This window comes from Cyprinodon tularosa, unplaced genomic scaffold, assembly GCF_016077235.1.
Source record: "Cyprinodon tularosa strain WSP-4 unplaced genomic scaffold, ASM1607723v1 ctg385, whole genome shotgun sequence".
Taxonomy (NCBI): Eukaryota; Metazoa; Chordata; class Actinopteri; order Cyprinodontiformes; family Cyprinodontidae; genus Cyprinodon; species Cyprinodon tularosa.
The window spans coordinates 1,030,657-1,052,374 of NW_024039102.1; the positions used below are offsets into that span (position 1 = coordinate 1,030,657).

Sequence of the window (21,718 nt, forward strand, 5' to 3'; positions counted from 1 at the left end):
ATATATGCAGCAACAATGGAGAGGAAAAACTCCCTTTCAACAGGAAGAAAAATCCAGCAGAACCAGGCTCAATGAATTAGACTTAGACAGATTTATTTTGTCAATTTGTATACACAAGTGTAAACAAATAATTTTCATTTATAACAGCTCCAGACATTTTTTAAAGTGCAGCCTTGAAAACAGTAAGAAATACATAAAAAATAGTAATACAAATATATGACTGTATATTTACACTTTTTTTTCTTTTAAATAACCCATTTTACAAAACATTCAGCAGTCTAATGGCAGTGGGGAAGAAACTGTTATGGAATCTGCTGGACCTGCATCAGATGCTTCAAAGCCTCTTCCCAGAGGGCAGCAGGGAGAACAGTCCATGGTGGGGGTGTGAGGGGTCATTTATAATGTTACGGGCTCGGGACACACAGCGCTGGGATGAAATGTCTTTAATGGAGGGAAGAGTAGCCCTGATGATGACCTTCATTGCTATTCTCACCACTCTCTTCACTTTCTTCCAGTCTGAGGCGCTGCAGCCTCCACACCACACAGTGAGACAACTGGTCAGAACACTCTCTATGGTGCTTCTGTAGAAGGTGGTGAGGATGGGTGTGGGCAGGTGGGCTCTCCTCATTCTCCGCAAGAAGTATATACGCTTCTGTGCCCTTTTGACCACTGAGGTGGTGTTTACATTCCAGGTGAGGTTGTCTGTGATGTGCACCCCCAGGAATTTGGTGATGATGACCAGGGGTGCGTGGCTAGGCTGGTTCTTCCTAAAGTCCAAGATGATCTCCTGACATCGGTCCAGCAAGATGGTAAAAATGTCTGTGAGGACACCAGTCAGCTGATCTGCACACTCCTTATTCCCGCTCAGGTATGTTATCAGGTCCTGGGGCCTTCCTTGGGTTGACTCTCCTCAGAGTTTTTTAACACAACAGCTACGTCCAGGTTTAGTGCCTCCTCCCCCTGGTGTGGAACAGCTTTCACTGCTGGAGTGCTGTTTAGTGCCTCAAACCTTCCAAAGAAGTTGTTCATTTCATTTAGGAAGTCAGTGTTTGCTGCATCTACCGGGGGGAGGGTGTGTTGTATCCTCCTGGTGTTGCTGTCTTCATGGAAAATATCCTGAATTTTCTGGTTGTGGTTCTGCTCAATGCATTTGTTAATGTAGGTTGACACAGTCATGGCATTCTCATTAATAAGTTGAGATATGTTGTTGCAGCCTTGAAGATGTTCCAGTCAGAGCATTCAAAACAGTCTTGGAGTTTCTCCGCGGCGCCCTCAGATCACACTCGGAACTCTTTAACTGTTGGTTTAGCTCTGATCAGCTGGGGCTTATATGCAGGGATAAGCATGACCGAGAGATGATCTGATGACCCGAGGTGGGGGCGGGGGGCTGCTCTGAATGCATCTTTGATGTTAGAGTAAACCAGGTCTAAAGTGTTTTCACCCCGAGTAGCAAAGTCCACATGTTGGCAGAAATGGGGGAGAGCAGTCTTCAAGTTAGCCTGGTTAAAATCCCCAGCAATGAGGAAATCACCCACTCTCTGTGCAGATTGGAGGTCTGAGATAGCCTGGTATAGAGTCTTTATGGCCTCTTTTGTATTAGTGCTGGGGGGCACATAAACAGCAGTGATGCTAATCACGCTGAACTCTCTGGGCAGATAGAAATATTAAAACTACTTTTTACCCACAGATCACAGCATATATAGCTGCCATTGTTACAGGCAAAGAAAGGATAGGGAAGCTCCGCTTAACGTGCATCAGACTTCTTTCCCACCGTGCAGCTAGAGCAGCAAAAATGCTTCAGCCGCACGTCAGAACTAAACTTGTTCAAGCATCAAAAATGAAGCAGCACACGTGTTTTACTGCTCCTGCTGCTTTAGGTGTGACCATAGAATTAGGCAACATAAATCAATGTGATTATGACAAATCAAGTCATTAACTAACAGTCTTCTTGAAGAAATATCTTTTTCCCCAATTTGAGTTATTTTTGCTAGATTATCATGATTTACTCCTTAGGGATTCTTTTCTTATTTATTAGATTTTGGTTGTGGGCAAGACACTGTCTGGATGGAGTAATGAGTGGGTAACAGTAGAGAAGCTGCAGAGAGGTGTGTTAATGTTAGGATCCCAGTTTGTGGGGCTTGTTTATGCTCTTTTGCAGTTTCACCATGCAACCACTAGAAGGTGCCATTGTCCTCTGCTGGTCTGGAGGTTGTTCCTGTTCTTCTCACCTCACACCTGCCTATTGGGTCATCGGTCCCTGAGGAGTATTTAAGGAGCAGACTGTCTTCACTTCCTCGCCAGAGTGTTTGCCAGTATTGGGATTATCCAGATCCTCTGGATAAGCTGGCCCTTCAAGTCTGGAAGGGAAACACTCGTCACACTGAGAAAACAAGACAGATCTCATCTGAACACTGAGCCCTTCAGGAACCAAGAGACAGTCTGCTAAGTTGCTCCTCAGGTAGTCTGCCTGTCCGCCCTCAAATGAACCAAGCCATCTACAGACCAAGCCTCCACAAACGATATGTCATGAAACCTCCCCAACAACCACAGTGGCCCTGTTCGAACTCATGGGATGAGTTCTTAGAAGGCCAGATTCGAAGGACGATTACGTCATAGCGCGGCGCCGAGGTCTGGTCGGATTCCAAGACTCCTTGTTATGCAGCCTTAAAATGCGTCCTTCTTTTAGTCTTATTTGAAGGACGGGTCCGATGTATCCTCGGTATCCTTGGTTTACCCAGGATTCATTGTGAGACCAAGCAAGCCGTGATCAGAGGAAAGGTTACTTGGTGCCGAACAGTGGTGAAAATTGAAAGTGCAGTTTAATATAATACAAGTCAGTGAATAGTTCCGTCTGAAATGAATGAAAATAGTTGTTTTAATAGTTATTGAGTCAGATATGTGGCGGTAATGTTTGGTTTATCTAAAGGTTTTTATCTGTTACTGTGTAAATGGGTTTGGCTGTAATTTAAGGACAGGTTCTAATAGATCTGCAGGGTGGGGACTATAAATCTGATAGGAGTTTAATTTTTTTATTGTTGTTTTGCACAATATGCTTAACTAAATATTTTTTGTTGATGAATATTAGAGATTTTGCAGATATATTTTGTAGATACATTTTTTAGATTTACTTATACATTTCTAACCCTTTTATAGAATAGAAAATCCCTTTATTGTCCCACAATGGGCAAATTTACAGCAGCAGAAAGATTATTGAAAATGGTCACACAAATGAGGACCTTAGAAAAATGTATAAGAATAACATAATAGGGAAGAGTTAAAACATAAAAAATAAAATTCTGTAAAGTGTTTTAACAATATAAAACTGGAGAATAAATAACCAATATGCAGCTATGAACATTTTTACAGTGATGGATATTTTAAAAGCAGCAGGTTATTTAACTGACTAAGGTTTCTATCATTAGATTTGATTTTATTTGTTCCTGCTCCCGGTGGGTGGAACCTTTATTCCACTCTGGATTCTTGTGAGTGTAGTCTTTGTTCACTTTACAATAAAAAAGAAAGAAATAAACAAGTTTTGAAAACTTCAGTATTCATTCTTTTCCTGCTTTCTGTGTCAACTGTCACAGTTGCTAAGCAACATTGCCTATGGCGGTAAAACCTGCCGAAGGGTAGACCTGTTTGAATTCGCAGCCAAAACCCTTCTGGACTTCGAAGGATTTGTAGCTGTGTCTGTGTTTTCTAAGCAAAAGAACATTAAGAAGATGTTCATCTCCTTGGTTTCAACAGAACACGACAGGTAAATCTCTTCCTTAGCTTCATGGATGAAGAACAACAGAACATTTCAGTTAAAAACATTGTAGTTTTATTTAAAACTGGCGCCCTGAGTTTTCATGCTGCCTTCACTGACTGTGGGAATCTTCATCATTACAGTTAGAATCAACATTCTTACTTCCTGTTTCTGTTCTCCCAGCTGATTGGCTGTTTCTTTCCAGACTTAATCCAATAAGAAACTCAGAGTCTCCCACAGGAAATAAACGCAGCATCATAGTATTCAAAGAGATACAAACAGAGATGCCCCTTACAGGTAGGGGTTGGGGGGGGCTTAGCTAAGGACTTTGTGGTAAGGGAGGAGGGGGAGGGATGAGGTGAATGCTCTGATGTCTGTGATGAGCGAGGCCTCCTGCAGTGCAGGTGCCAGAACTGGCAGGAAGGTCAGCTCGCTCACTGGACCATAGGCTGAGGAGGCGAGGTCACCGGGGTTCTGGTCGGCCAGGTCGTTCTCCTCCACCCCAAAACCCACCACCTGATGGAGACAGAGAGCAAGGATGACGTCACATCTGTCACACAGAAATGTTCCCCTTCAGGATAAATCATCAGAACAAAGAGTCAACAAAAAAATCAAGCGAGGAAGCTGCTGGATAGAGTCAAGAACCGACCCAGGGCATGCTGGGAATTATTAATGATTACTTGCCTCCAGGGCCAATCAGAACATTCAACGGTTTCTGATTAAATGAGTGGATAAAAAGCATAAGATGGTGCAGAAAATGTCATCATCAGTAAAGTTTATTATGTTTATCATATTCAATCATCATTGAATATCGATGCGAAGTTTCTCCAGGAACCAGAGGGTCGGCCCAGTTGGATCTGTTCTCATCGCCTCTACTGGTCTTGGACAGCAGGACACTGAGGAGCTGAATGGGTACCATACAGCTGCTGACCCCACCGGTACCAGCAGAACTATCAGGACCCAGAACGTGTTTAATTTACAGGGGTCTCTATCACAATCAGAAACAGCCATTCGGACCTTTTTAGAAAACAAGCAACGAATTCAATTGGTTTTAATCTGGTTTTCCGTAAAGTAAAGAGACACCCAAACGGGGGGGTGACAGTGGCGTCGGGTGCAGGAGTTTGCCTTTGCCAAGACACTTCACCCGCATTGCCTACTGATGGTGGTCAGAGGGCCCCGTGGCGCCAGTGTATGGCAGCCTCACTTCTGTCAGTGAGCCCCAGGGCAGCCGTGGCTACAATGTAGCTTGCCACCATCAGTGTGTGAGTGTATGAGTGAATGGCTGAATGTAGTGTTAAGCGCTTTGGTCAAGTCTCCTAACTTAAAAAAGCGCAGGCCATTTACCATTTACCAAACTGGGAAGGGGATTAAAAGCTATTTACATGTAAATATTTATATTCATGTTAAAACAGAGCAAACATCCATATTTGTGCCCAGCAGAGTGTTTCTCTTCACAGGCTGTGAGACGTCCACCTGAGCTATGCATATGTCTCTGTGGTGGCTGGTTTTAGTAGATGCTGCTCTTTAGCAGGAGTTACAACGGATTCACTCTGCTTTGGTTTCAGTCCTTAGTATTCTGACCCGCTGTGAGTCCTGGTCAACATATTGTTAGATGGTGGATTAAAAGACGGAGATCAATGAAAGTCAGGACAAAATAATCTAAAATAATCTAATCAGGAGTTTAGCTCTACAGTCGCTGAGCGCAAGCAGAGAAAGGAGAGGACCTTAAAGCTTTGCTTAATTTGGAGCATTTGGTCCAGATGGTTAACCTGGACAGCATAGATCTATAAACAGACGTTGTTTGAACGAGAGGAACTGCTACATATGACTTCTTGTCTAATACACAGTAGTCCCATTTTATTATAAGTGCAGATTTATTACATAGTGCTATGGTACAGAGGCCTAAGTACGGTGTAGGTACCAGATCTGCTTGGGTCCTGCACATGCCAGTGATGTTACGCTATATGATTGGCTGAACCTTACCACATGATGTAAAACACTGTGGTTGCCCAGACAACGATAATAACATCACACAGCGTCTGTTTGCCATGTCGGGAGCATCTGTAGTGTTAACGTGTTTAATGACTGATGAAGATTTACCTGACTGTTAACAAAACTGAAAAAAAATCTGTTTATGGTGAACTAAGTAACTAAAAGACCATGATATAAAGGGGGGGGAGCTGGGTAGCGCTGTGGCTGGCTGTGTTCAGGTTAGCCTCTTTTAGCTCGATCAGTTAGCCATATAAGTAGCTATATAAGCTACTCTACTTTTAAATTCGTGTGAACAACAACTGTTCTTTTACTACAAGAATAACTGTTTTATTTGTTCTCCCTGCCCTCAGATCTTAATAAAAGAATAAAAATAGGCTGAGCTTTTTTTTTCCACCTTGCTAAATGGCAAAGCTCAGCCTTAGAACGCAGTGTTTTCCTTCAAGACTGATGATTTTTTTCTACTTCGCCTACTTTAGATCACCAATGAAATGTGAAATAATAGCAAATATAGGTAATAATATGTTGAGACTCCAAAAGAGATTTGATCCTTAAGAAACGGGTGCAATAGAGTTTGTCCAAGTGGAGTTGCCATATGTTGACGTCATAAGAAGTGGCAGGGCCCTGAGCAGATCTGGTACCTACACTAGATGTTGCGTTTCCTCAAACTAGATTGGCTCCAGACTCCATCTTCAGTGGCTGAGGAATAGAGGATCAGATGTCGGTGGATGGCGGTACTGCAGAGTTCACAGGTGTAAACGGTTCATGCCCAGGATGTGTGGAGTCTGCAGCAGTGATAGACTGATCCATCAGCCCGCACATATTTTTGGCCATTATTGTTTCTAGTATTGCCTTATGTATGCATGTGTCTCAAGATTAATCAGCGCATTCAGCAGCATAGTCTAAAGATAATGTAAGACACCTGCACTGCGCTCCCTCCACCTGTCAGCCATTGTTAATGCTCATTTTGATTTTTTTTATAAATGTTTGCTTTTTTGTTTAAACAGTAATGTGTTACAATTTTTTGTAACAATTTTGTTATAATTTTTATCATTTAAATGGAGGAAGAAAAAGCAAAATTAGCTTTAAGAATCAGCCCCAAAAACACCGGCAGTAGTTGAATCGATCAGTTTAACAGGTGTCAAAATAATCGGCATCAGAATTGGCCGCATCAGTCAGTGGCTTAGTTCCAGTTAATGCTGGTTCTTCTGTTCTGGTCTGGTTCCTGTGACTTTCTGGTCAGAAACACCATCAGCGACCATCAGAACTCCAGAACCAGACAGAACTCAACGTGAGGAACCCTGACAGATCTGTGGTCTTCTGACCCTACAGCTTCCCTCTGCTGTAGAACCTCTCCAGAATTGGTCCGGGTTTCTCTGGTTCAATAGACTGTATCCATTTAGATCCTAAAGCTCTAACAGCTCTCTATCTACTTGTTGTTACTAATCTAGCTGATTAGGAACAACACACAGAACCAGAACCTCAACCTCCTGAGGCCTGTACTCACATGCACACTGAGCTTCCTGGCGGTGCCGCCACGGTGCTGCCAGAACCAGGAGATAAGCTCCTCCCGAGTGAAGACCTTCAGAGCCTCGATCTGCAACAAGCAAACCAGCAGGTCAGACAGAACTGGGCCTGATGTCACTAGATGTCCAACTAAAACCGGTTCCTTACCTCCTTGTTAAGTCTGTCGAAGACATACTGCTGGGTCACGACCTCGAACCAGTTGCGGTCCACCTCCTCGCCAAGGTGGGCGTCCTCACACTCCTTTAGCTTGATCAGCGCCGTTACCTGGGCCTGGAACGTCTCCTCGCTCACCGACGACAGACGCTCGCCAAAAAGCAGCAGGAACTCCTCCACCTTCTGCTCCACCAGCTCCGAGCTGAGACAGGAAGTGACATCACAGTCAAACACAGGAAGTCTGGGCAGATGGGTCGGTAAGCAGACACCTGCTCACCTGAACTTGGTTGCCTGGGTTTCTACGGTAACGGAGAACCCCAGAACCCCTGAAGTGTTCCTGCAGGTTGGATACACCTGGTACCTGCAGTGGAACAGAGAAGGATGAACAGACAACCTGGAACAGAACCATCAGATCCAGGACCTTCCTGGTTCTGGTCTGCTATGAAAGCTGATGTTACTGAATGACTCTGAGGTGTTCCAGATGAAAAGCAGAAAACCCAAACAGTTTGACCCAGTTCTGGGAACAATAGTACAGAACCGACCCCACTGAGGCTGCTGAAGGCCCAGAAGGAGCCGACTAGAACCTGGGGATGCTTAATGTATCCTGAAGTTCTGGGTCAGGACCTTTTCCTCTATACTGGACTAAAACCAAGAAAGGTTGGTAAAGATTCTCTGTCATCCAGGTCATAGTCATTCCAAAAAAAAAAGAAAGAAAGAAAAACAATCAACTGGACTTTGTTTCTAAGTTTGAAGACGTTTTGCTTCCCATCCAGGAAGCTTTTTCAATTCAAAATGTCTGGAATAGTGTTCAATTCGAGGTTTTATACCAACAAAGCCTTGTTTTTGTTTTTAAAACATGCAAATTGAAACGGACGGACGGGTCCACCCCTTTGGAATGGGGATCGTTTGGCTTCTTTTGTTGACCTGCAATGCCCCATACCCATCTGGGGGTCGTTAAAGATAGTTGTGTGCCTGGCTTAATAGGCGAGATCCTCCGCTCTCCTGTACAGGAGCTGGGGCCTTTTTTTGGTAAAACCAAGAAAACATCTGAGGTCAGGAACAGAACTTGGATCTTTGGAAATGAATTTTTGTTTTGAATGTTTTCCTGAACTTGGCTGTTGGGGACTTAATAGAAAATTTCTCAGCAGTTCTGAGGAACCTGAAAGCCTCTTTACTGTAAATGTTAACATGACTAGATGCAGTTCTAACAGAGGCAAGTGGGGGCAGCAGGAACTGGATTGTTTCCCTCTCTAAAATAACCAGAATCTTATGGATGAGCTGCAGGAAAATTGATCTCTGTGTGGTAAAGAGGTCTGCTCATGGGCTCCAAATGAGTTCTGATGTGTAGAACCTTGGAAGACTACTTTGCAGCGACCTGCTCAGAACTGTGAGGTAGGCGACAGGTGGACCTTGTCGCTGTTATGGACCTTAATATCAGAACCACAGGCAACACAACCCTCAGGCTATCTCACCCCAGCGTCTCCTTGGTCCTCAGGAAGTCGAAGCAGGGCTCCTCCATGTGCATCTAGGAGCACAAACACAGATCTTCTCACAGTGATGTTCTGCAGCAGCTCAGAAGGTTCTGGAGAACACTTACCACCATCAGCTCCATCAGAGCGTGCTCCCTGAGCGTCTTCAGGCCCGACTAAAAAACAGAAACCAACAGAAAAAACCTGAGCCCCTGGTTCCTGATCCAGATGATGTCCAGAACTTAATGAGGATGCAGCAGTGATGATGGATGTAACCCGGTTCCTTATGGAACAGAACCTGGGGTAAAATTGCCTCAGCACTGATGTTGAACAGTCATCTTACATGTTTCTATGGAAACTAAACTGACAAAAATGAACCAGAGGAAGCAGAACTGAACATTTGAAATCATTACCGCCATCATAAGTTCTGTGGTTCTGAATCTCATGTTTGCCATTAGAACCCCGACTGGTTCTGGCTCACCTGGTAGTACACAGTGACCTCAGAGTTAGCATCTCCTTTGTTCAAAGACTTGACTTTACATAGATGGTGTTTGGGAGGCAGCTCCACCACCTGGAAGAGAACAGGGACCTCTACAGGCGGAGGGCGGAACTGCAGCTTCCTGGGCATTTAAAACAGAACACGGGTTAGAAAGGACAGGACACGGGTTGGAACCAACAGAACAGGGGTCAGAAACAACAGAACATGGATTAGAACCAGCAGAACACAAGTGAGAAGTGAAAGAACCAATCAGCAAACAGCCTCTTGGTTAGTGTTTGTCCCGTTTGAAGGAACCAGCTGGTTCTTCTAGGGCAGTGGTTCCCAAACGTTTTTGGCTCAAGGTACCCCTACACATTTTTCCACCCAGCCGTGGTACCCCTAAACTTATAATGATTATTTGACATTATTTGATAATAATTATTTTTCTGTCATTTTTTTCAAAGTAGTAAAGAAAACATTAAATTAAGCCCCTCATCTTAGAATATATTTGCTTACATCAAAATAAATTTCCAAAATTGTTAAAATGTAAAAATGTACATTCAATATAAAACTCTCATCAATCTATGAAAAAATCCTGCGGCACCCCTGTAGTGACCTCGTGGTACCCCTAGGTGCCGTGGCACCCACTTTGAAAACCCCTGTTCTAGGGTGTAAATGTTGGTCTCAGGATGAAGGGAAACTCACTCAGTGAGGATCTGCAGGAACTCGATGGACTCCTGTGGGAGGAGAAGTCAGCACATTACTGAGGTTCAGCAGAACCACAGCCTCACTGGGTCATTCTTTCAGCACAATAACTTGCTGTGTGTGTGTGTGTGTGTGTGAGTGTGTTTGTACTTGCAGCTGAGTGAGGACATTATGTTTGGATTTTACCAGTAATTCTGGGAATTTGTGTTTGTGTTCTGGTTATAAATAAGGTTCTAAGCTAGAATTTAAAACACAGATGTGTTAGAGGAGGTGTTCCTCACTGAGCTGGTAAAGTTCCCCTGGACGAGCCCCTCGGCGTAGAGCTCCGCTTTCAGCGCCGTAGCAAACGCCATCAGCTGCTGGATGTTCAAACCTTTGGTGAAGGCCTGGTACTTCTGCATGACCGACCAGCGGTGGTGCTCCAGGATCAGCAGCCTGACGTCCCTGTATGGGTGAAAGGCCTCGTTATGGAAAACAGCCAGAGCTCTGCAGCTCCCCCTGCTGGTCCCTCCAGGTCTGACTCCACCTACCTTCCCAGCCTGTCGTGCTTGATAAGGATGTTGAAGTAGGTTTTCTTCAGCTGCTCTGAGAACATGTTGAAGACGCTGGGCTCGGTGCTGAAGTCCGCCAGCTGATCAACGATCAGTTTCAGCAGCAGCTGGGAGGAACAGCAGAGGAACATGGAGGAGGAGTTACTGCATTAATCAGAAACAGGACGGGTTCCAGCAGAACATGTTCTACTGCAGACCCTGAAGAACCACAGAACACTCCGAGCATGCAGACCCCGCTGCAGACGCCTCCTCACCGGAAGCTTGTGGTTGAAACCCTTCAGCCGGATCATCAGCCCATGCTCTCCAGCCATGAGCTTGTACTCCAGCTGGGCCACGTCAGCCTCGTAGGCCGGCTCGGCCAAGTTGTGGGCCAAGATGTTGATGAAGAGGTCGAACAGAACCAGGCTAGGAGAATAAGAGGAGGACATGATCACCAGCAGGCCTTCACTATTGTTTCTGACCAGCTCATCTTTGGACCTGGACCTCATCATCTGTAGGGCTTGAAAGAGAACGGGTCTGGTTCTGGATCCGACCCTAATCGAGTGAGCTCAGCATTCCTCACCGGCTGAGTGGAGTTAATCCACATCAACTGGATCAACCTCACTCTGAGCTGCTAACAGAACCTTGATGAGGGAAGTTCTTACTTTTCAGGACTCTCCTGGATGATGGGGGAGATGAGGTGGAAGCGAATGTAGCCTGAAACACAGAGACGTTGGTTGAGAAACTGAGCCTGATGTTGCAGCAACATCTTCCTTCATCAGACCCAACCAGAACAGTTTTACACCACATTATCTCTGGTCCGTCTGAACCACTTTGAAGAACATAATTTATAAACCCTGCATCGGATCCATATTAATGACTTTATGATTTTAGCTGCTAGTCAGGCAGTAAATACACCAGAAGCAGCATACATACGAACAGCTTTCCGTTTTAAACTGTTAATTACACTGGAATTAGAATACCTGCGTGTGTATGCAATGCTGTTCCTAGTTAAGGTCAAGTCTCTAATTTCAGACGTGTATACGCTCCTGCTTAGGCGAGCAAAAAACATCCAATGTCAAAGTTCAGCTGGCAAACATGTCATCAGCCAGCAGAAGGAAGGCCGAGGTGTTTTTTTCCTTGGTGATCTTCTAAACAAATAAGATGCAAAAACTAAACGTATTAGAGTGACTAGATGTCCAGCTTTTACGCAGGACATTTCTGCATATATTTTACTTCCGACCTGCCGCCCCACAAACGGAGGTGTGCTGCATTGGACTGGGTCATATTATTTTTAAAAAAGCAAGATCTGTTGACAGGTGTACTAAATGCAATGTCCCAGTGTCCTGCATCACGACCAAACTGCAGAGAATGCTCTTAAAGCTAAACAGGCAAAGATTTTAATACGAAATATGCTAGAAACTATGATTTGAAAAAATAAAACTGGTTTATTCCTGGGTAAGACCAGTTTGACGTTTTTAAATCAAGTACAAGGGGAGATCTGGTCTCCCTATAACGTCTCCATTTATCACTGGTTAAATGACTTAGCCACACAGTAAAAGTTCCTCTCTGTTCAGAAATCTGTGGCTGTGGAACCTTCTTTGCGGTATCTGGTGTAGAGCGGTACCAATCATGTCACATGGCGGTATCAGATAAAGTGGATCCATTATTAACGTTTAGTATGAAGAGAAACGGAATGTTTGAGGAGTTATGATGATGTCAGAGTCGATCTGAGGAACCACACATTTTTTTAGCATCTGAGGAAAGTCTGCCTATAGCGTCATACGGAGAACCATGGTTCTGATCCGGTGACCCCTCACCTTTAGGGATCTTGAACTTGTTGTCCTTCTTGTACCACAGAGCTCCTTGGTCCAGGTTCAGGATCCGGACCGGGAACTCGGTGTCCGGACAGTCGGACGTCTTCAGACTGAAATCCGTGGCTGCAGGAAAGAGACCGACACGTCAGACTTTCCCGGTTCTGGACGGACCTGCTGAGTTCTCTATTCAACTGCTGCAGGAGTGGATTTAACTCCAGAACTCCTGAAACTACGGCAGCACCAGACAGCGATCCGGTTCCTGCTCTTCAGCTTCAGAAGAACCCAGATCAAACAGCTCCAGAACTTTGGATGGTATCAGGTCAGCTGAGGTCCAACTGACCAATGAAGCGGTTCTCTGCTGGAAGATGAAGGTCTGGGTTCAGGTCCAAATCTGCCTTCCAGCGCTGCTCCCACTCCTCTGGGATGTCTGCGACACACAAGAACCACACCATCAGCATCAGCTCCGGTTCCAGTCCGGTTCTGAAGGACAGCAAACCGGGTCGTACCCTCGCAGCTGTAGCTGGTACCGAACCACCTCTCCCTGAGCGGACAGCGGCCTTCGTTCTCTGGAGACAGCACCAGCAGGTTGGCTCTGGGGGGCGTCAGCAGGGAAAGGGCAGCCTGGATCACCTGAACACAAGAACCGAGTTAGAACCCCTCTCAGAAAGCCCATCAGACTGCAGCAGTGGATCTCAGAACCTCTGGGTCGTAGTGGAACATGAGTCGGTCTCCGGTCAGGAAGTCTGGGTTGGGGAACAGCTGCATGTTCTCACAGATGTTCTCCACAAACTCAATGGGATCCGTCTGCAGAACAGAGCAGAAACTCAAACTGGACCCGTTCAAATTTCTCGTCTCAAATCGGTTTCAGAGTTCTACAGAACCAGAGTCCATGTTTCCTTATGGTGGAGGTTCTGTACCTGCTCTAGGTAGCGGAACTCATTGTCTTCAATCTTCTGGATCTCCTCGTAGATTCTGGAACCAGAGGGGAGAGTTAGAACAACCAGAACCTTCAGAACACGCCTCCTGGTACCAAACAAACCTCTGCTGGGGTCCCTGAGTCTGCAGCATCTTCAGGTATTGGAACACCAAGTGGACCACCTGCAAACAGAACATCAACACGGTCAGGCGTTCAGCCCAGATGTTCTGGATCGGCCGTCTCCGGATCCCGACCTGGTAGAAGTTCTGGTAGCCCTGGTCTGTGAGGGTAATGGAGACTGAGAAGATGGAGTAGGTGGAGTTCTGATCGAAGCCCCTCTCACTGTTTCCACCGAACAGCGCCAGAGCCCAGCACCTGGAAGCAGACATAGTGAGTGGCAGCTGCGAAACCGGTCCGGTCCGGTCACAGAGAACTCACTTCTTCCGGAGCAGAGACAGGATGCTGCCGGGCCCCTCATGTCCAATCAGCCAGGAGATGTAATGAAGAGGCTTCACTCTGAGGGACACAGAGGGTACCTGTGGCTTTAGAGGTGGATCAGCAGGCCAGAACCGGTCTAGAACTTCTAACCGGGGGTTAAAAGCTGCCGTTGGTTCCGACTCACCTGTAGTGTTTCCCTTGCGGCGGTACGGCCCAGCTGATGGTCAGAGCGTGGACCTTCCTCACAGGAACCACTGCAAGAGGGTCACATCATCAGCTGAACAACCGACACAACCAGCAACCAAAACGGAAAACGCTGATCAGAACCAACCTCTGTAGAGCTTGTGGAAGGCCGGCGTGTCGAACGGCTCCTGCAGGTGGGAGAAGTCGGGTCGGGGTTCGCCGCTGCAGAAAGAACATCCACAATAAAGGTGAGGAAGTCTCCTCTGATTGGTCCTTTTGATGTTAAACAGCAGGCGGATCAGCTGCCAATCACGTTAAGCGAAGGGCGGCTTTGGTTCTGGGTTTGTTTCACTTTCATTAACCATCACTTACGTGACAGCTTTCCCTTTTAATCAGCAGCAGCTTCTCCTTCATTAAAATGCTTTTCTTCTGAGTTAGAAAAAAACTGATATTTCTTAACAAATAAGTCCTCCATGATTCTAAAGGATTATTTCCTCGTCAATCTGCCAGTAGGTGGCGCTGAAAGCGTTGAATAAGCAGGATATAGAGCTTTAAACACAGAGGGGCGTTTGTGTTTCTCACTTGTTCGGTATCTTGATGAAAATCTCCCTCACCCACTCCTCCAGGGTTTCCAGCGACTCTAGAAAAGACAGTCAGCAGGTTGTCACAGCAAAAAAAATATCAAAAACCTGATGTCATATTTTACGGCGCAGCCTTTTGATTTACTGAAACCCATCAGAACCTCGATGACACCAGAACCAGGGCCCAATATTTGATAGTGATGTCAGGTGAAATGCGAGGTCTGTTCCAGATGTAGGAGGTTCTGATGGTACCTCTTGACTGGACGGCCAGTGTCATGTAATGAGCAGAGTAATATCTCCTCCAGAACCCTCGCAGCCTCTCGTAGGTGTTGATCTGCTTCTCTCTGGGCTCGTGTTTTAATGTCTGGGCGTTACCTAAGGAGAGACACATCAGAGGACTGGTCAGCAGACGTTGGGTCAGGGGACGGGTCAGCTCTCAGTCCAGGAAGCAGATCCAATCCAACAAACTGTAAACCATCGAAAGCAGAAACTAACTAGACCTAGATTGGATGGAAACTCATCTCGCTGGGTTATTTTAGAACCAGTTCCTGTTAGAACATAACTGGGAGCCTATAGAGGAGTTCTGCCTCCTCTGATTCTGGACTAAGTCTTTATTATTAATAAGGTCAATAAGTTCTGCAGAACAAACTCGACCTGAAGAAGCACTGCAAAAAAATTCAATCCAAATAGGTAAATTTTTCTTAAATAAGTGCATTTTTTCTTGAATTAAGCAGGTAAGTGAGAAACGTTGCCAATGGAATAAGAAAGTTTACATTTAAAATAAAAGAAACACAACCGCAGTCTCTTATTTATAATTATCTATTTATCTTATTTTAAGGGTATAAGTGCTCATCCCATTGGCAGATCATCTTATTCCTACTTAAATTAAGGCTAAATAAACCTATTTTAAGATATTTTTTACTCACTTTCTTAACAGTTTTGTAGTTAGACCATACTGCAAAAAAAGTAAATCTAAGTAAGTATGTTTTTCTTAAAATAAGTGCTTTTTTTCTTGAATTAAGCAGGTAAGTGAGACACTTTGCCAATGGAATAAGACAATTTATATTTAAAATAAGAAAAGCACAACTGCAGTCTCTTGTTCTGAATATATAATTATCTTATTTTAAGGGTAAAAATACTCATTTCATTGGCAGATCATCTTATTTTTCTACTCAAATTAAGGGTAAATACAATAATTAATTGATTTTTTATTACTCATTTTCAGAACATTTTTTGCAGTGCACTCACCCCAGCAGAACTTTCCCATGGGATGTCCCGGTTTGGCCAGGCTTCCAAACAGCATCTCCTTACGGTGGGAGTCAGACGGTCGGGCTAACTGATACTCTGAGGAAGGAACAGAACCAGAGATGAAGCTGAGTAGAACTCCTCTGAAGTCTGGAAGGAGATGGTGACGGGGTGAAAGGTCAGACTCACCGCTATCCACAGCCTCCACCTCTCGGTCCACGGCGTCCTCGATCATCAGAGGACAGATGAAAAACTGGGCCCATCTGAACACAGGTACTCTGTCAGAACACTGCTGGCTCAGCCGGGGCCCAAGGGGTCCGGTAGGTTCTGAAGGAGGGGCTCACCTGTCCAGGGCATCCCTGAAATACTTCCTCTGCACATCGAACTGGAAGATGGTCCTCTCGCAGTCGGTAGAAGCGTTGTCGCTGCCTCCGTGCTTCTTCAGGAAAGCGTCGAAGTCGTTCTCTGCCGGGTACTTCTCACTGCCCATGAAGACCACTGAGAAAAAGAAGGGAAACCCAGAGAGGAACCCAAGTAGAACAGAAACCATGCTCAACATAAAACTCTGCTAGCATAAATGAGTGAAAGCGTGTAGCAACTACAGAGACTTTTAAAATCCATATTGACAATATAAAAAGAAAAAAAAAACTAAAACTGACACGATAAAAAGACACATGATTCTTTCTGCTAATGTTGGAAAAGAGAAAAACTTTGAAGTGTCTCCTTTTCCATTAAATAGGAAATGCATAAAGGATTGGATCAAACCCGGAAAACAAGTTTTTCCAAAAGAAAAACAAATGGCATATGGATTTGGATTAGATCGGATAATCCAATCCCGGTTCTGATCCAGATCAAACCTTGAGTTTAGGTTTTCTCTTAATTTCACAGCAGAATCAGAATCACTTTGATCTAGAAAAAATTGATTAAACTGAACCCATGAGGATGAACTGAAATACCATCCAACTGTAACATTTGATCAAAAACACATTAGTTGGATCATGTAGCACAGCCTACTTTAAACCTTATTTATGCTTCAGGTTTTGTTTTCATTTATTCAACATCGGTATAAGGTTTAGCTTTTCAATTAAGGTCTACATCCATGATCCAAATATACCTCTGGGACATAAAATACGGCCCAATTTCAATCAGATGTAAATTTGCAACAAAGCTGAATGCAGAGCTCAATACTGACATCTACTGGTTGATGTGTCACACAGCAGTAGTACGGATGACGATAATCTGGATTTGGTAATCTGGATCAGATCGATCCGATCCGACAGTGCTTTGGAAAAGCTAGAAACTGAGATAGATTACGTGATCCTGAATCTCAAAAGAAAGAATTAGCAAATCTGCATCAACTTCCTCTGGAAAAACAGAGTTCAGGATCAGAATGCTGCGTATTGAGCAGCTGTTCATAATGTTCTTCCTGGCTCAGGCGGTATCTAAACAGATCTTGATCAGGAAACTCACTGTGCTCCAGGAAGTGGGCGAGGCCTGGGAGGTCGTCTGGGTCGCTGAAGCTCCCAACGCTGATGCAGAGCGCCGCCGCCGCCTGCAGACACAGACCCCGCCCCAAAAGGAGAGGACTTCTTCACCAGAACACACAGAACTTCCTCCCTCATCCAACCTTTATCTTCTGACTCACCTGCTTCTCTGAGCTCTTCTTCTTTGTGGCCTTTTCTTTGCCCAGTTCATCTGAATCTCTGTCCTCCTCCTCCTCTTCAAAGCCCTCACAAGAGCCTCCTTCCTCGTCTCCTTCCTCATCCTCATCCTCCACCTCCCCTTCTCCGCCCTGCTCAGTCGGATTGTTGCCACTGAGGTCAGAGATGAGCAGCGCCCGGAGTCCGTTGCTGAGCTCGATGTATCTGCAGAGTGATCAGATGATCAAGATCTCCTGTTCATGTGGGAATAATAATCCAAACTCTTCCTGAACCCCGAAGGGAACCTGTGAGGAGAATTATCCACCCAAAGGTCCCTTAACCCATAGACCCACCTGTACTTCTTGGGGTCACTGGGGGATTTGATGATCTCCTGGTCTCCCCGCTCCTCTGGGTCCACTACTTCTCCAGCAGCCAGCCTCATATCCGTCGGCGGGGGCTCTCCCTGCTCCGGAACGGCTAACTGACTTGGAGCGCCGCCGCCACTCACAGACTTGTTGGATTGAGGCATTTCTGCAGACTTCTGCAGGGATGAACCTGGACCTGCACAAGTTTGACATGGAGTTTAAACTTCTGGGTGATCTGCAACCAAATTTCTGACAGACAAAACAAACTTCTTCTTAAGGCAACACTGTCATTTTTTACCCAAGTTTCAGCCGAATTTCGAGATAAATAACCTTTCAGGTCAATATTCCGCTCTTGTTGTGTATCGATGCTCCCTGCTTTTCTCCAACATAGGGTCAAAGATAGGCCTGAAACAGTTAATTGGGAAAATCGATTATTGAAATAATTGTTAGCTAATGTAATAATCAATTAATTATTAACTGGAGAGTAGAGACTCAAAAATCTGATTTATGAAACCAAGCAATTTTCCTTCAGATCAGATTAACAAGGACGTCCACGGGGTCCATCATACGAGGCAGGTTTAACAAACTTAGATTCAAATCTGCAACTCTAAAATGATCTAGCCTAAAGTCGGGAAATCTGAGTTTTCGTTTTTTACAATGGTTGCTATGAATTAGTTCAATCTACTCTAAGTAGGTCCAACCAGAGTTAATCCTGTCTGTGACAAGTTTAAAAAGCCATCATCTCTTTTGTTCCATTTGTAGATCACTGAAATCACACTCCTAGACTGAACTATAATATATTTTCTAAATTACAGTTTGCAGCAGAGAATTTCATAAAATAAAATGAACAAAATTATACTAGTAAGAATTACATTTCATATACCTAGACATGTTTACACATTTTAAGTGGCTGTTCATCTTTATCATCTTGATTGAATATGAATTTATATCTGAAATATCTTTCTATATAGTGGAAATAATACAAATGAAAAATGTAACGATAGGAATATAGAGATCTAGAATACATTTCTATATATCCAGAATATTTATTCTAGATTTGGAGAATGTCCTTTTGTTTGAAATGGTCATTTAGATAAGGAAATGCGTTTTTTCAGATATTAGTATTACCCATTCATTAAAACTAATATTTATTAAAATGGCTTGCCATAGTCTGTGGTGACCATGATAACATTACTGGTTTATTTCTTGAATGTAGTGGATCAGTGTATCTATTTAGGGTCAGTAATCTGGCAGCAGGTGAAGATGAAGTCTAAAAATGTTGTTCTATTAGATTTATCCTGTTCATCATCTCATGGGTTCCTCCTCAGTTTGATTCTGTCTTCTTTTACACAGTCAATACAAACTGTTTCCAGCCGCTTCAAATTTTGTCATCCCAATAAATGGTCGTTTTTAGAGGTTATCAATCCCAGATTGTGCCAGTAGACTCAGTCGGTTGTTATCACCCTAATCCTAACCCTAAAGTAATTCATTTTCCCTGGTGGAATTAATTAATCAATCTATGTGTAATATCCCGTCACCTGAGTTGTGTCTAACGGACCTAGTGAATAACTTTTTTTTATTGGCACAAAACTACGACGAAAATCTGTCTAAATCAGAATATAAAACAAGATTGGCTGTAAGAAGAGCAGAGGACACTGAATTTACTGAAGAAAACCTGCTCCTGACTAGGTCAGCTCTGAGGGGCATGTTACTACGGTGACTGAAACAGAGGTTGAGAAAGCTGAATTCAGGTTTAAAGAGTTTTCAGTAAACCAGCTTCATGAAACGGACCCCCGGCCTCCCGGCGAATCAAAGCATCGTTTCTGGGTCAATCTGACAGTTTGCATATTATGGGGAGATATGGATGACCCAACTCAAAACAAATGAAAGAATGAATGAAATTACATACTTAAGATTCATAAGATTAGTTTGTCTATAAATGCATTTTTCACTGAGTATTTTTGGAGGTGAGGTTTTTGTGTTCTGTGATGGGGTACAATAACACTTCATCCATGCTAAGAAGCTCTCAGCCTGCATCTGAACAGACGTTTTCAAAGGCTGAAGAGGTACTGCAAGAATAAGGGTTAATAAAATCCCAGATTTTACACATTGTTTTCTGTGCTGCACAAGCATAACCAGTGCCCGCTTTCACATTCAACCAGCACTGTCCCTGTATGCTTAAGGCCATGCCAAAAAATAAATAAAAAAGCCTACCATATAATACTGTACAATTCTAAGAAAAGGTAAAAAGGCAAAATGTTCAAAACTATAAAGTGATAATCCTAAAAAATATTAATAGTTATTATTACTGATCATTTCTACTGGCCCTAATGGATAGATGCACGCCAGCATTATAGGTTATATTGTTGGCTGTGATTCTGCAGTCAGCCAGCAGGTGGCTTCATGAGCATCTGAAGCTCCAAAACATTCTGTTTGCAAAAACAATCACCATCACTAATTTATTAAGAAAGTATTTAGTAGAGCTCAATAGACTAAGAATAGTATTCAAACTGTAAAGTTTGCTCTGTTCACCAGCAGGCTGATACATTCAACAGGGTGGTGATAGAAATATTTACTTAGAAAAATGTGGGAAAAGAATTTTAAAGCAAAGAATATGCATATATTGTTAGTTTTTATAATAGGAACAGAATTAAATTTTCAATTAAATTTATTTTTGTTTACATTCGTGTATGTAAAATAGCAAAATAATTCTGTCTAATTCTAAGAACTGTGGAAAAACTACTTAAACTTTCTCAAAAGCCTTATTTTCTGCAAATGAGAGAAAATGAAAGGTTTTGTATCCTGACGAACTAAGGTTTGGTTGTTTAGTTCAGGAACCTGAAAGTTAAAAACTGGTGAGCTTCTCAGCTTCTACCTTAACCAGAGGGATGGTTACATTTAATTTTCATTTGGGATCAATTAAGTATTTTTTATTTCATTTAATCGAATCTAATGATCTATAATGATTGTCAATAAAAATGCAATTTCCCTGGAATAATCGTAAAATGCTGCAGCAGATATCAAACTGAGTTTCTTTATCGCTTTGTTTTCCCCTGATCTGCTGTTTTTTTTTATTTCTCCAAAAAAAAGTATAGTTAATTAGAACATGGTCATATTTACCTGTAGATGGGTAATATATCAAAGATATATTAACACAGAGTGTGCCTTGATAATAGGTTAATGTTTCAGCCGAAATATCCCGAATACCTAGTTTTAAGTAAAAAGTAGTCTCTGATATTCTAACATAGCTCTCGGTGCAGGAAAATAAACAGAAACACAAATTAAATTATTTTCATGCAGAAGTACGGCGCATGGAAGAATGTGACGATAAGAAGAAAGGAGCGCGAGACACAGAGAGCAAAACTTAATGTTAAAATCAACCGATTTAACCTGTGCGCTGCTAACACAGAATCAAAGAACCACAGGGCTCCAACAGCCGGAACCGAACCTCAAATAAGCAGAAAACAAAACATTGCATCAAAAAAAATGGTCGAACTTCATCAAGAACTGACCCACAGTTTCACTCTTTAATCAGCTTTTTGCTGACTGGCTGCTGCTAACTAACCCACCTTAGCATGTCATTCAGCTAACTAACTGCCTTAATCGCAACAGCTTGGTTCTGGTTTGGCTTCGTCCTCAAGCCGAACTAGACAGTTCAATGTCAGTTCTCAAATTCTGGTTTGTTCCCTTACATCAACAGAGTGAAGAACTCACCTGAGAGTAGCGGACAGGTGTTTAAAGTAGCTGATAGTTGTAGCCGGTCTGCGGCTGCGCTAAACAGGCACTCTGATTGGATGAGAGAATATCGACTGCAGCTCAACCGTCTGCTTGATTGGTCGATTGAGTGACGACAGAGAATCGGATTAAAGAAGCCATCCAATCAGCTGTGAATAAACAGTTGGTTTGAGCGGGTATCAAGACATAATTGTTTACT

The 21,718-nt window shown here is 43.6% G+C and overlaps 1 protein-coding gene across 2 annotated transcripts; it reads right to left on the bottom strand.

The window, feature by feature from the left end:
• Positions 1 to 3,800: 3,800 nt before the first annotated feature.
• Positions 3,801 to 21,561, bottom strand: nrd1b (nardilysin b (N-arginine dibasic convertase)). Of its 2 annotated transcripts, none has more exons than XM_038297233.1 (31): positions 21,499 to 21,561; positions 17,773 to 17,980; positions 17,425 to 17,644; positions 17,250 to 17,331; positions 16,124 to 16,277; positions 15,969 to 16,042; positions 15,783 to 15,878; positions 14,787 to 14,909; positions 14,536 to 14,593; positions 14,102 to 14,175; positions 13,955 to 14,024; positions 13,771 to 13,848; positions 13,587 to 13,707; positions 13,456 to 13,514; positions 13,334 to 13,388; positions 13,116 to 13,220; positions 12,923 to 13,046; positions 12,757 to 12,843; positions 12,420 to 12,539; positions 11,265 to 11,316; positions 10,875 to 11,025; positions 10,600 to 10,727; positions 10,351 to 10,513; positions 10,070 to 10,101; positions 9,368 to 9,506; positions 9,015 to 9,062; positions 8,890 to 8,942; positions 7,695 to 7,778; positions 7,412 to 7,619; positions 7,245 to 7,334; positions 3,801 to 4,264 (listed from the first exon to the last, which is right to left on the bottom strand). In XM_038297233.1, exons 2-31 carry the CDS (start codon positions 17,946 to 17,948, stop codon positions 4,064 to 4,066), a joined length of 3,225 nt encoding a protein of 1,074 aa, XP_038153161.1. In that variant the 5' UTR covers positions 17,949 to 17,980; positions 21,499 to 21,561; the 3' UTR covers positions 3,801 to 4,063. The 2 variants fall into 2 exon arrangements, with proteins under 2 accessions (XP_038153161.1, XP_038153162.1); XM_038297234.1 differs by lacking the exon at positions 21,499 to 21,561 and adding an exon at positions 18,083 to 18,193.
• Between the last annotated feature and the right edge of the window lie 157 nt (positions 21,562 to 21,718).

What these genes read in the sequence shown, in the direction of transcription:
- nrd1b (XM_038297233.1), bottom strand. Translation starts at nt 17,948, where the DNA reads ATGCCTCAATCCAACAAGTCTGTGAGTGGCGGCGGCGCTCCAAGTCAG. An exon ending in AGAAGAGCTCAGAGAAGCAG is followed by an intron (nt 17,332 to 17,424) that starts GTGAGTCAGAAG and finishes CTGTGTCTGCAG; the next exon opens with GCGGCGGCGGCGCTCTGCAT. An exon ending in ATCCAGGAGAGTCCTGAAAA is followed by an intron (nt 11,026 to 11,264) that starts GTAAGAACTTCC and finishes TTATTCTCCTAG; the next exon opens with CCTGGTTCTGTTCGACCTCT.